This window comes from Microcaecilia unicolor, chromosome 7 (genome assembly GCF_901765095.1).
Source record: "Microcaecilia unicolor chromosome 7, aMicUni1.1, whole genome shotgun sequence".
Taxonomy (NCBI): Eukaryota; Metazoa; Chordata; class Amphibia; order Gymnophiona; family Siphonopidae; genus Microcaecilia; species Microcaecilia unicolor.
The window spans coordinates 283,760,460-283,774,372 of record NC_044037.1 but is presented as its reverse complement, the minus strand read 5'-3'; the positions used below and the strand labels follow the sequence as shown (position 1 = coordinate 283,774,372).

The 13,913-nt window shown below is 41.7% G+C and overlaps 1 protein-coding gene across 1 annotated transcript in view; it reads left to right on the top strand.

Annotated features, from left to right (window-relative positions):
• Positions 1-13,913, top strand: part of PDIA5 (protein disulfide isomerase family A member 5) — a 289,623-nt gene that overhangs the window by 27,306 nt on the left and 248,404 nt on the right. Inside the window, exon 2 of the mRNA XM_030209219.1 lies at positions 18-144. Coding sequence (XP_030065079.1) covers positions 18-144 — 127 coding nt within the window. The remainder of the gene's footprint in view (positions 1-17; positions 145-13,913) is intronic.

The following is a 13,913-nucleotide window of genomic DNA, read 5'->3' as shown; positions in this document are numbered from 1 at the left end:
TCTTCTTTTCTGTGTAGATAACCCTTCCAGCTTGCCTCTGGTCTCTGAAGGTTTCACCGCTCATTGAAAAAATCAGTGACCACAAAGACTTCAAGAAGCTCCTTCGAACACGCAACAATGTTCTGATCCTGTATTCTAAATCAGGTGAGGCTGTTGTAATTTGCTACCTAAATTGCTGGCAGAGCTTAGACTAACAAAGCAGAGAAATGCTATAAGGGTCTCATCTAGGCTGCCCAATTTTCCATTCTGTTGCAGTATATAGATATCTGTTAATCTCTAGCTTTATCTTTCTTACCCAAGGGTCATCTGTCAAGTACATAAGTATTGCCATACTGGGACAGACCAAAGGTCCATCAAGCCTTCATCCTGTTTCTAACAGTGGCCAATCCAGGTCACAAATACCTGGCAAGATCCCCAAAAGTACAAAATATCAGTAAGGAATAAGGGGTTCTAGTGATTTGATATCTAGATTGTAAGCTCTGTGGAGCAGGGACTGTCTCTTCATGTTCAAGTGTACAGTGCTGCGTACATCTAGTAGCGCTTTAGAAATTAGTAGTAGTTTCCCCAAGTCCGTTTTAATAATGGTCTATGGACTTTTCCTTTAGGAAGCCGTCCAAACCTTTTTTAAACCCCGCTAAGCTAACAGCCTTTACCACATTCTCTGGTAACGAATTCGAGAGTTTAATTACACATTGAGTGAAGAAACCTTTTCTCAAATTCGTTTTAAATTTACTACTTTGTAGCTTCATCGAATGCCCCCTGGTCCTAGTGTGTTAGCCCATGTTTTCCTGTATGCTGTGCCTGTGGTGGCAGTCAAAAAAGCAAAGGGAATGTTAGGCATTAGGAAAGGAGCAGAGATTTAAAAAAATGTCTATCGCTCCATGGTATTCAATCCTGGTCACCACTTCTAAAAAAAAAAAAAAAAAAAAAAAAAAGGAATTAGAGACGGTACAATGAAGGGCAACCAAAATGATTAAGGGAATAGAAAAGTCTCATGAGGAAGAGGTTCAGTCTCTTCCACTTGGAAAAGAGACAGCTGAGAGGAGATATGATAGAAGTCTATAAAACCCTGAGTGGAGTGGGTAAATGAGAATAGATGGTTTACTTTTTCAAGAGGACATACCGTGAAGTTAGTAGTACACAATAGGAGAAAATATTTTTTTTTCACACAACACATAGTTCTGGAACTCTATGCCAGAGGATGTGGTAAAAAGTCAGGGCAGCTAGGTTTTAAAAGGTTTGGATAATTCCTGGAGGTAAAAGTCGTACTGTTTAAAGTAGACCCAGGGAAATCCATTGCTTATCACTGGGGTTTGTAGCATGGAATCTTGCATCGTTTTGGGGATTCTGACACTTATTTGTGACCTGGCCTGGCCTTTGTTGGAAGCAGGATACTGGGCTAGATGGACCTTTTGGTCTGACCCAGTATGGATATTCTTATATTCTTACCCCCCCCCCCCCCCCATCTCTGAGAGGGCTGTATTCACATCTACCACCTCTCTGTAAAATAGTGATCTCAAGGCCCATCTGGTCTGCTCCAGTTTCCAGTATTGTAGACTTAACTTTAATTTAATTTCCTAGTAATACTGTGTGCTTATTTCAAGTCTTCTTGAATTTTCTGTATTATCACTCCCACCCCTTCTATCTTTTAGTTCTAGAAATTTCTTTTTACTTAGAAAAAAAAGCCCACCATTTTATGATTTGATTTTTCTGCTCTGTATATCCCCTTTCCATTCACTTTTAGAGGACAGTAATGAACCTTCCTGTGATCTTGCAGTCCTTTAGGGTATAAAGGAGAGCTGCTGGTTCACTTGCAGAAAATCCCAGTGATGCAGGTGCAAAGCATAAAATAAAATTTTATGAAAATTTGCAGAAGACTGACCAGTGTGCCCTCTGTCAGAAGCAACTCTGCACCCATTTGTCCTTGCCATGAATTGAGAAAGGAGAGTTGGTCCTACCTGCTAGTCAGTGATCAAGAAGGGTATATCTTACATTGCTTTTGCAGGGAATGATAAAAAGCCTTGTATTCAGGAGCCCGGGGTCTTTTTTTTTGTTTTTGTTTCGTTTTTGTTTCCTCCATAGGAGCCTAAAAAAGGAGGGGAGGCTGCAGAAGCCCCAGGGTCTAGGCCAGGGAGTTTTGCCCTCCTTGAGCCAAATAGACTTAATCCCTGCTGAGCAGTGGCATAGCCACAGGTAGGTCTGGTTGAGCCCAGGCCCGCCCACCCAGTAGCACACCTATGATGTGGCTAGCAGGGATTCCTTTATATGATAGGAAAGACCTGGACAGTGGATCCCAGGATAGACTGGGCAGGGTAGGTTGCCGCCATTTGGAGGCAGCGCTGGAAGGAGAAGGGAATTCTACTCCTTTTTTTTTTTTTTTTATCTTCAAGGCACGGGGGGGGGGGGGGGGGGGGGGGGGTTGGATTCTGGGAGCATTAGACCACCAGGGGGGGCTGGAGGTCCAACGGACCTTTAGCCCTCTCTGGGGTGGGGGGGGGGGGGGTGTGGAGGTCCACCAGACCTCCAGCCCCTTGTATTCATATGGGTCTGGGATCTTTTTTTGACAGCTCAGACTTGTTAAATAACTTCTGTGGGAGGATTGTGCCTTGGGTATATGCTGAGGCACAGTCCTCTCGCAGACGACCTCCATGATCAAAATTTAATAGCGCACATTAATTTGTATGCGGTTGGGTTTGATCATTGGGGCTTTAATTCCCTGCACTGTTCCGGTTCTAATAAGGAAGGAGAAATTGTCTTAACATGATGATTTTCTTTTCCTTTAGTCAGTTATGCCATTCTGCAACCCACCCTTGGAAGACTTAGGCCTGGGACTCTGGGTGTGCTTCGCTTTCTATTACAGTATACAAAAAAAAAGACATTTTGCACATTACAATTTCTTTTATAACAAGAGCACAATACACAGATTGTGCCTGCTTAAGTACCCAAGATTGGCAGTTTTGTATTTTTCAGATGCACTTGAAAGGAGTCTGAAGTGGCCAGCCAGAGTCCAGGAAAAGTAAAAGATGAAAATATGAAAGGAGCTACATCATGTCTGGAGGCTTAAAATAAGAACTCTTTGGCATTTCGACTGACTTGACCCTTTTTCTTTTGTTTTGCAACATGCTTAATTTTGGGGCATCAGCAATGGAGGTGGTTTCCCTGTTCTAAGAATCTTTGTGACCTATGTGTACCTTTTGAGAGCTTGGATGTTTTTCATTTCAGATTAGTCCTTGAGATTCTGCCTTTTTACTTTTGCCGCAATGGTTAATTTTTTTTCTTTTTCTGAGCATCTGTATTCCTCTTTTTATGGAACATCTGGGGATACACTTCTCTCCTTAGAGATGTTGCAGCATGTTTCTCTCTCCAGAGTTCACCTTTCCTCTTTTCCCTACGTAAAAATACATGCGCTGTTCATAATACACCTTCCTTTTAGCTGCGGAGAGTTGGGGGGAGGGGGGGGTCTAGATAATGAGCAGAGCTCATGTCTGTGCTCATAGATTGGTGTTTACTCATGGGAAAATGGATGAGTGGAGTGGAATGGGGTAGACGTGAATCGTTTGTTTACTCTTTCCAAAAATATTAGGACTAGGGGGCATGCGATAAAGCTACAAAGTAGTAAATTTAATACGAATCAGAGTTTCTTCACTCAACATGTAATTACTGTGGGAATTCATTGCCAGAGAATGTAAAGGTAGTTAGCTTAGTTGGGTTTAAAAAAGGTTTGGACAGCTTCCTAAAGGAAAAGTCCATAGACCACTATTAAAATGGACTTGGAGAAAATCCACTGCTTATTTCTGGGATAAGCAGCATAAAATCTATTGAGCTTTTCTGGGATCTTGCCAGGTATTTGTGACCTGGATTGGCCACTGTTGGAAACAGGATGCAGGGCTTGATGGACCTTTGGTCTGTCCTGGTGTGACAATACTTATATACTTATGACTAGTAGATGTACATAGCATGGATCATTCATATAGTCTGTCAAGCTTGCTATCGAGTCACAATGGATAGTTGAAAGAGACAAGAATTTTCAGGAATTTTGTTTTAGTTAATTAGAAATGAAGCAGAACAAATGAGAAAAATGTGATAACCCTTTTATTGGATTAGCTTAACCCATTAGTGTCCAATGTTCCCGTAATAATGGCTGCTTATGGGAACATGGGCACTAATGGGTTAATATGTTATAGTTAAATTGAATTGAGAAGGACCAGTATTTTTAAGATTTAAAAACCAGCTCTAAAGCTAGGTTTCTAAGGAGTAGCGCTATAGAAATGATAAATAGTACTAAGGAGTGATCTTCCATCCCAAGGCTTATGATATTTCAAGGTGGAAGGGAAGAGCTTGGATTAAAGTAGCATTCCTGAACGGAAGTAGGTATGGAAGGGAAATACTGGTAGTAAGGAGCTGCCGTGTGAATGCAGTTGTAGGTAAGCAGAAGCAGCACAGACTACTTGGAAATTGGTGATTTGAGAACTGGGGGGGGGGGGTGCGGGGGCCTGCAGCCATAAGAATATTGGTGGAAGATAAGTCGTGCAGCTGAACTTGGAATAAATTGTAGTGGAAAGAGATGATTCTGTGGGAGACCTGTGGAGCAGCTTGCACTAGATTGTTGAAAGATGAGTGGGTAAGGGTTTTGGCAGTGCATTCAGAAGCAGAGATGGATTTTGGAGGTGAAATAACACATTTTTAGCAGTATAGTTTAGGGTTTGGGTTTTTTAAGTTTTTGCTTTTCCTAGGCAATAATCACGAATGTCATAAATTGGAATGACGGAGGATAAAACACAGTGGAGGAGTACATGATGTCTTCAAGGCTGTAGGCTGAGGGGATTGAGAAGCTGACAGCGTTGTCCATGGAGTCAGAAAAAAAAAAAGCTCCTTAAGATTTCCCTCATGGAGCTTAGTAACATAGTAAATGAAAAGAGCATAAGAATAGCCATACTGGGTCAGACCAATGGTCCATCTAGCCCAGTATCCTGTTTCCAACAGTGGCCAATCCAGGTCACAAGTAACTGGCAGAGAACCCCAAAGAGTAGCAATGTTCCATGTAGAACCCCAAAGAGTAGCAACATTCCATTTAGAATCCCAAATAGTAGCAACATTCCATGCTACCAATCTCAGAGCAAGCAGTGGCTTCTCCATGTCTATATCAATAACAGAATATGGACATTCCCTCCAGGAACTTGTCTAAACCTTTTTTTTAAACCCAGATATGCTAACCCCAGTTACCACATCTTCTGACAATGAGTTCCAGAGCTTAAGTATTCTTTGAACAAAATAACTTCATCCTATTTGTGTTAAATATTTCCATGTAATTTCATTGTGTCCCCTGGTTTTTCTACTTTATTGGAAGAGTGAAAAATCAATTCACTTTTACAGTTATAGAGCTTAAAGTTCGCTATTACCAAATGTAGTTCAAAGCAGGTAACAAAATAAAAGGTACTAGACAAAACATCTAGGATCTTATATTGAATTATAACTAATTTCACCATATTCAGAATATATTTCCTAAAAAGATGTTTTTAAGCAACTTCTTAAAGCTAACAAAACTGGACAAAGCTTTTAATCCCATTTGGAAGATGTGATCAAAAAGTTGCTACTTGATACATAAAAATTGTCTAAAATTTCCAGTAGATCTTTAGGACTAGGAAATGTTTAAAAAAAAATTAGGCTGTCATTACAAAATACATTCTCCCATATTAGTCTGCATATTCCTGAGCCCCTACGTCTTGCCCCATCCTTGGCCACCTTTAAATCTAGACTGAAAGCCCACCTCTTTAACATTGCTTTTGACTCGTAACCACTCGTCTCCACCTACCCTCCTCTCCTCCTTCCTGTACATATTAATTGATTTGATTTGCTTACTTTATTTTTTGTCTATTAGATTGTAAGCTCTTTGAGCAGGGACTGTCTTTCTTCTGTTTGTGCAGCACTGCATATGCCTTGTAGCGCTATAGAAATGCTAAATAGTAGTAGTAGTAGTCATCATATAACCCAGTATAGCTCCATACACCTCAGTCGTATCACCCCATCAGCTGTCTTTTTTCCAAGCTGAAGAACCCTAACCTCTGTAGGCTTTCCGCATATTAGAGGAGTTCCATTCCCTTTATCATTTTTAGTTGCTCCTCTTTGAATCTCTTCTAATTCCACTACATCTTATTTTGAGAGATAGCGATGAGAACTGAGTGCAATAGTCAAGGTGAGGTTGCACCATGGAAAGATAGAGGCATTATAATTTTGGTCTTATTTTGCATCGGTTTCCTAATTCCTAGCATCCTGTTTGCCTTTTTGGCCACCACCGCACACTGTGCAGAAGATTTCAGTGTATTGTCTACAATGATGCATAGTTCTTTCTTGAATGCTAACTCCTAAAGTGGAGTGAACCCTAGCTTCAATTTGCTTTTGTCCATATTAAGGAGTGTGCTTACTAAGGTGCATTAGCATTTTTAATGTGCCTGTAAATTTAAGGGGTGTTAAAAACGCTAACGTGCCTATACATTTCTATGGGCTTAGTGTTTAACGCGCGTAAACCCTTTGCGTGCATTAAAAATGCTAACGCGCCCTTAGCACTGCTTAGTAAACATAGGGGTAAATTCAATCTGCCATTTGGATTCCCAGTTTCCTAAGGTCTTCCTGCAGTTTTTCACAATCCGCATGAGTTTGGGCAACTTTGAATAGTGAGGTTGCAAAAGAGATTGTAGTAGATCGGGTATCTTTAAATAACAATAAAAATCAGACAAAAGATTGCCAATTAATACTGTCAAGTACTAAGCATGATGTACTTAGGAACAACAAACATAGTTTGAAATGTCTATATGCGAATGCCAGGAGCCTAAGAAATAAGATGGGGGAGTTGGAATATATTGCACTAAATGAAAAATTAGATATAATAGGCATCTCTGAGACCTGGTGGAAGGAGGATAACCAGTGGGACACTGTAATACCGGGGTACAAATTATATCGTAGTGATAGGGTGAATCGGATTGGTGGAGGGGTAGCATTGTATATTAACGAGAGCCTTGAATCAAATAGATTGAAAATTCTGCCGGAAACAAAACACTCCTTGGAATCACTGTGGATTGAAATTCCATGTGCAAAGGGGAAAAGGATAGTGATAGGAGTGTACTACCGTCCGCCTGGCCAGGATGAACAGACGGATGCGGAAATGTTAAAGGAAATCAGGGACGCAAACAAACTGGGCAACACAATAATAATGGGGGATTTCAATTACCCGCATATAGACTGGGTTAATGTAACATCTGTACACGCAAGGGACATAAGATTTCTTGATGAAATCAAGGACAGCTTCATGGAACAGCTAGTTCAGGAGCCGACAAGAGAAGGAAAAATACTAGACTTAGTCCTTAGTGGTGCTCATGATCTAGTGCAGGGGGTAACGATACGAGGGCCGCTTGATAACAGTGATCATAATATGATCGGTTTTGATATTGGCATTGAAGGAAGTGAAACTAGGAAATCAAGTACGCTAGCGTTTAACTATAGAAAAGGTGATTACGACAAAATGAGAAAAATGGTGAAAAAAAGACTGAAAGGAGCAGCTCGCAGAGTAAAAAACTTGCATCAGGCGTGGATGCTGTTTAAAAACACCATCCTGGAGGTTCAGGACAAATATATTCCACGTATTAGAAAAAAGGGAAAAAAGACTAAACGGCAGCCGGCGTGGCTAAACAGTAAGATAAAGGAAATCATTAGAGCCAAAAAACAATCCTTCAGAAAGTGGAGAAGAGAACCAACTGAAAGTAACAGGATAGATCATAAGGAATGCCAAGCCAAATGCAAAGCGGAGATAAGGAGGGCAAAAAAGGACTTTGAGAAGAAATTAGCGTTGGAAGCAAAAATACATAGTAAAAATTTTTTTAGATACATTAAAAGCAGGAAACCGGCCAAAGAGTCGGTTGGGCCGCTGGACGAAAATGGTGTTAAAGGGGCGATCAAGGAGGACAAAGCCGTAGCGGAGAAATTAAATGAATTCTTTGCTTCGGTCTTCACCGAGGAGGATTTGGGGGGGGACACCGGTGCCGGAAAGAATATTTGAAGCGGGGGAGTCGGAGAAACTAAACAAATTCTCTGTAACCTTGGAGGATGTAATGGGTCAGTTCAGCAAGCTGAAGAGTAGTAAATCACCGGGACCTGATGGTATTCATCCCAGAGTATTAATAGAACTAAAAAATGAACTTGCGGAGCTACTGTTAGAAATGTGCAATCTGTCCCTAAAATCGAGTGTAGTACCGGAAGACTGGAGGGTAGCCAATGTTACTCCGATTTTTAAGAAGGGTTCCAGAGGAGATCCGGGAAATTATAGACCGGTGAGTCTGACGTCGGTGCCGGGCAAGATGGTGGAGGCTATTATTAAGAATAAAATTGCAGAGCATATACAAAAACATGGACTGATGAGACAAAGTCAGCACGGATTTAGTGAAGGGAAGTCTTGCCTCACCAATCTAATGCATTTTTTTGAGGGGGTAAGCAAACATGTGGACAATGGGGAGCCGGTTGATATTGTATATCTGGATTTTCAGAAGGCGTTTGACAAAGTGCCGCACGAAAGACTCCTGAAGAAATTGCAGAGTCATGGAATCGGAGGTAGGGTATTATTATGGATTAAGAACTGGTTGAAAGATAGGAAGCAGAGAGTAGGATTGCGTGGCCAGTATTCTCAGTGGAGGAGGGTAGTTAGTGGGGTCCCGCAGGGGTCTGTGCTGGGTCCGTTGCTTTTTAATGTATTTATAAATGACCTAGAGATGGGAATAACTAGTGAGGTAATTAAATTCGCCGATGACACAAAATTATTCAGGGTCGTCAAGTCGCAGGAGGAATGTGAACGATTACAGGAGGACCTTGCGAGACTGGGAGAATGGGCGTGCAAGTGGCAGATGAAGTTCAATGTTGACAAGTGCAAAGTGATGCATGTGGGTAAGAGGAACCCGAATTATAGCTACGTCTTGCAAGGTTCCGCGTTAGGAGTTACGGATCAAGAAAGGGATCTGGGTGTCGTCGTCGATGATACGCTGAAACCTTCTGCTCAGTGTGCTGCTGCGGCTAGGAAAGCGAATAGAATGTTGGGTGTTATTAGGAAGGGTATGGAGTCCAGGTGTGCGGATGTTATAATGCCGTTGTATCGCTCCATGGTGCGACCGCACCTGGAGTATTGTGTTCAGTACTGGTCTCCGTATCTCAAAAAAGATATAGTAGAATTGGAAAAGGTACAGCGAAGGGCGACGAAAATGATAGTGGGGATGGGACGACTTTCCTATGAAGAGAGGCTGAGAAGGCTAGGGCTTTTCAGCTTGGAGAAGAGACGGCTGAGGGGAGATATGATAGAAGTGTATAAAATGAGTGGAATGGATCGGGTGGATGTGAAGCGACTGTTCACGCTATCCAAAAATACTAGGACTAGAGGGCATGAGTTGAAGCTACAGTGTGGTAAATTTAAAACGAATCGGAGAAAATTTTTCTTCACCCAACGTGTAATTAGACTCTGGAATTCGTTGCCGGAGAACGTGGTACGGGCGGTTAGCTTGACGGAGTTTAAAAAGGGGTTAGATAGATTCCTAAAGGACAAGTCCATAGACCGCTATTAAATGGACTTGGAAAAATTTCGCATTTTTAGGTATAACTTGTCTGGAATGTTTTTACGTTTGGGGAGCGTGCCAGGTGCCCTTGACCTGGATTGGCCACTGTCGGTGACAGGATGCTGGGCTAGATGGACCTTTGGTCTTTCCCAGTATGGCACTACTTATGTACTTATGAATAGTGTTATCTGCAAATTTAATGGCAGGTAACATAGATGTGTATTTTCAAAGCACTTAGACTTACAAAGTTACATAGTAATCTATGGAACTTTGTAAGTCTAAGTGCTTTGAAAATGAGCCCCATAGAGGCTTATTTTCAAAGCACTTAGCCTCCCAAAGTTCCATAGAAACATATGGAACTTAGCCTCCCAAAGTGCTTTGAAAATATGCCTCATAGTATCACAGTAGATGATGGCAGATCATCTGACCATCAATTACTCATGATCAATTTCTTGATTGGAGTGGAGGAGTAACCTAGTGGTTAGTGCAGCAGACTCTTGATCCTGGGGAACTGGGTTCAATTCCCATTGCAGCTCCTTGTGACTCTGGGCAAGTCACTTAACCCTCCATTGTCGTCCCAGGTACATGTATATACTAGATAAACCACTTTGAATGTAGTTGGAAAAACCACAGAAAGGTGGTACATAAGTCCCATTCCCTTCCCCCCCTTCCCCTTGATTAACCCAACCATGAATGTGGTATAAAATACTTGATCCTGGTCTTTCTTCACCATTTCTAACACTAGACACCCATAGGAATATAATGGGTGTCTATTGTTGGCATGCGCTGGAGGGTTGGCGTACCTACAGCGCAGCTTGATAAACAGAACCCTTAACGTTTTTAGTCTTACATTAATCCAACGGTCTCTAATGTTTCTCAAACCTCACTATTTGCTTGTCTCACCTAGAACGTAAACCACACTGAACCTTGGAAAGGGGGTATTAGCGATATACAAGAACTGATTTGAATTGAATTTCTGGGACATGGACCATCAAACTACAGGAGTTGCTGTCAAAGCTCACTCCTACCTAACCCGATCTGTCTTGTCATATATGGGGCACAGATCATAGGAGTCTGCCCAGCACTGGCCTTAGTTTTTCACCGCTGGTGATGCTGCCTAAGCACTATTGAACAGATTAACACACGTGCAGCTATTTGTTTTGCTTTCTATGGCATCCATTTTCTAATTAGGGATCCTCAGAGTTCAACCCATGCTTTTTTGAATTCCATCACCGTTTTTCCTCTTCCACTTCTCTCAGTATGGCATTCCAGGGATCAACCACCCTCTCGTTGAGAGAGAATTTCCTGACATTACTCATAAGTCTTCCACCCTGCAACCTCAATTCATGTCCTCTAGTTTCACCATTTCTTCATCTCTGGAAAAGATTTGTTTCTACATTAATACCTCAAGTATTTAAATGTCTACCATATAAAATCTGTCTGATAGACATGCATAGTCCGTCCAGCCTGCCCAAGAAGGGTTGTCGTGGGTCAGAGGCACCAGGGATCAGGGCCACAAAGAAACCAAACTTTACCATGTTAGTTCTTCAGAATCATTGAGCTGGGCCTAGATAAAAATCTGGAAGGCCATAGGGTTCTGAGCTGGGACTTTATTTTTCTACACTCTCTTCTCTTTGCTTTGCCAATCCGGGAGTAAATAAGTTTCACTCTCGCTCAAAGAAGAGACTCCAGTCTGGAGTGTTAGGCAAAATAGCCAAGCTTTATTGAATATTCTTTTAACAGGCAGTTCAAAACCTCCTTTCAACAATCAATTTGTATTCCAACTTGGTAACAGATGCAAACTGTAAATCCAGAGCAAATTTACAGATAAGGGGCCTATCTCCTCAAATGCAATTTGTAATCCTACTTGTAAGTACATATTTACAGTTCCTCCTGTCCATACCCACCCCTTCTGAGTGTAACCGCTTAAGGCTGGGTCTGCAGATCTTCCTTTTAGACCAGACTTCCCTTCCTGTCCACACTCTTCCAAAGGAGTATCTCTCCAGGCTACCATGTTTGACTCTGAACAGCTCTTGCTGTTCCTGCTCCCACTCCCAGGCTAGGGTCCCCTATTTCCCATCTGGCGCACTCTTCCTCACAGTTAATGCTGGCATTTGCAGAAACCATCTCTTTGGTCAGCCTTAGTTTCTTGAACTCATCCAGGATTCCCCCTCTCCGGCGGGGGTACAGGCAACCAAAGATCTCATGCACCCCAACAACATTATTAACTCTTCCCGCTCTTGTCATTCAACAACCAGAAATATTTTCCTCTGCATCTTACACAGGAACCCACCCCCTTGGGCTGGATCCTTTACCATCCACAACTTCAGAACCCTCCCCTCAAATTCTGGAGAGTTCTACATTCTGATGCTTATTAATCCCATTATAATGGGGGATTACACAAGTATTCAGAACATGAGCAAAGCGTCATGAAATACCAAATAGGTGACTGCAAGTTACAAATGTCCTATGTTTAAATTGTACAGCGCTGCGTAACCCTAGTAGCGCTTTAGAAATGTTAGTTAGTTAGTAGTAATGGTGTATGCCTGTGTCTTAAAGGAAGAAAGAACCTAAATTCGTAAGACTGTTCTTTTCAGTTTTGTGAAAAAGCGTCTGGTTTTAATGTGGAATTAACTTCCAGAATTCCCACAGGCAAGGATCTTGGTACTATGCATTCATATTTCTTAAATGCTGATTTTTCTACCTTCTCCCAGCAAGAGGGGGAAAAAAAATCTCCTTGGTAGCTGGCAAATTGAGCAGGAAACAAGTTTAATAGGTTATACAGTAGCAACGCATAAATTTTACTGAAGTCCACGGTGTAAGAGTTTAAAAGCAGACTCTGCCAGATGTCGTCTGTGTGATACTGACATCAGCATAAGCCGTTATGGTTCTGAGCAGTCTCCACTGAACATGTTAACTAGTTCAGAGAAGTCGCTGTTTTTTCAGGGTGGGAATAGGAAGCCTCTTTTGGAACTCTGATGCCATAAAATGTCAGGTATGGTGCTGTATGTTCTGGGGGTTTTAAATGCTACTTCTGGTAGTTGTGCTGCACTTTTTTTTTTTTTTTTTTTTTTTTCCCAGCATCATACTGTAGCAGTGTTTGTTTTTTGTCTTGTTTTTACTTCAGGATTATTTTAGCTGTTTCAGTTCTTGTAGCAGTTCAAGTATGAATGGTTGTCCCCCGTATAATTAAACTCTGGAATTCGTTGCCGGAGAAAGTGGTGAAGGCGGTTAGCTTGGCAGAGTTTAAAAAGGGGTTAGACGGTTTCCTAAAGGACAAGTCCATAAACCACTACTAAATGGACTTGGGGAAAAATCCACAATTCCAGGAATAACATGTATAGAATGTTTGTACGTTCGGGAAGCTTGCCAGGTGCCCTTGGCCTGGATTGGCCGCTGTCGTGGACAGGATGCTGGGCTCGATGGACCCTTGCTCTTTTCCCAGTATGGCATTGCTTATGTACTTATGTTGTCATTATGGCACACAACACACATGAACAGTGTGTTTAACCATAGGAGGGGAATGGATAGGAAACTACACTGCAGCAGTGACTAATAACCTGTGACTGGTGTCATCTTTGTCATGTAGCTGATACTATGTCCTGTACACTGCTGTTTACCCTTGAGAATAGTCTAATATGGTTGGCTTCTAAAATGTTTTATTTGAAGGAAGTGGATTGGGTACAACATTTTGCCAATTTTCTTTATTGCCTAATTAAATTTTTTTTCCAACCCTTTAATGTCTTCCTATTTTGGGCCAGTAGCTCTCAGGCCTCTCCTGGAGCCATCATTTTAAAACTATCAAGTGGTCATCCCATTCCCCCATTTTTAAGTCCCTAGACTTTGTAGTGGCAGTCCCTGACCAAGAACCTCTGAAACCTTTTAGATTTGTAAACTGAATCTATTGGGTGTCGTGCTGCAATAACCAAAACTCCAATAAAGAAAAAAAAACCTCATTCTCATCCTTATCCCAACACAGCATGGACATCCCCATAAGTATCAACACCCCAGATCACACCCTTCCTATCTCAGCTTGAAAATTCTTGGCGTTACAATGGACCGTAACTTAACACTAGAGAGCATTGGCAAGAAAATGTTCCACTCAAAATGTGGAAACTCAAACGCGTGAAGCAATTTTCCTGAGGGGAAACGTTTCGCAACCTGATACAATCAATGGCACTAAGCCACTTAGATTACTGCAATGGAATTTATGTGGGATGTGAAAAACAAACCTTAAACTTGACAGCTCAAAACACGGCAGCTAGGCTTATATTTGGTAAAACGCGATTTGAAAGCGCAAAACCCCTCTGAAAAACTTCACTGGCT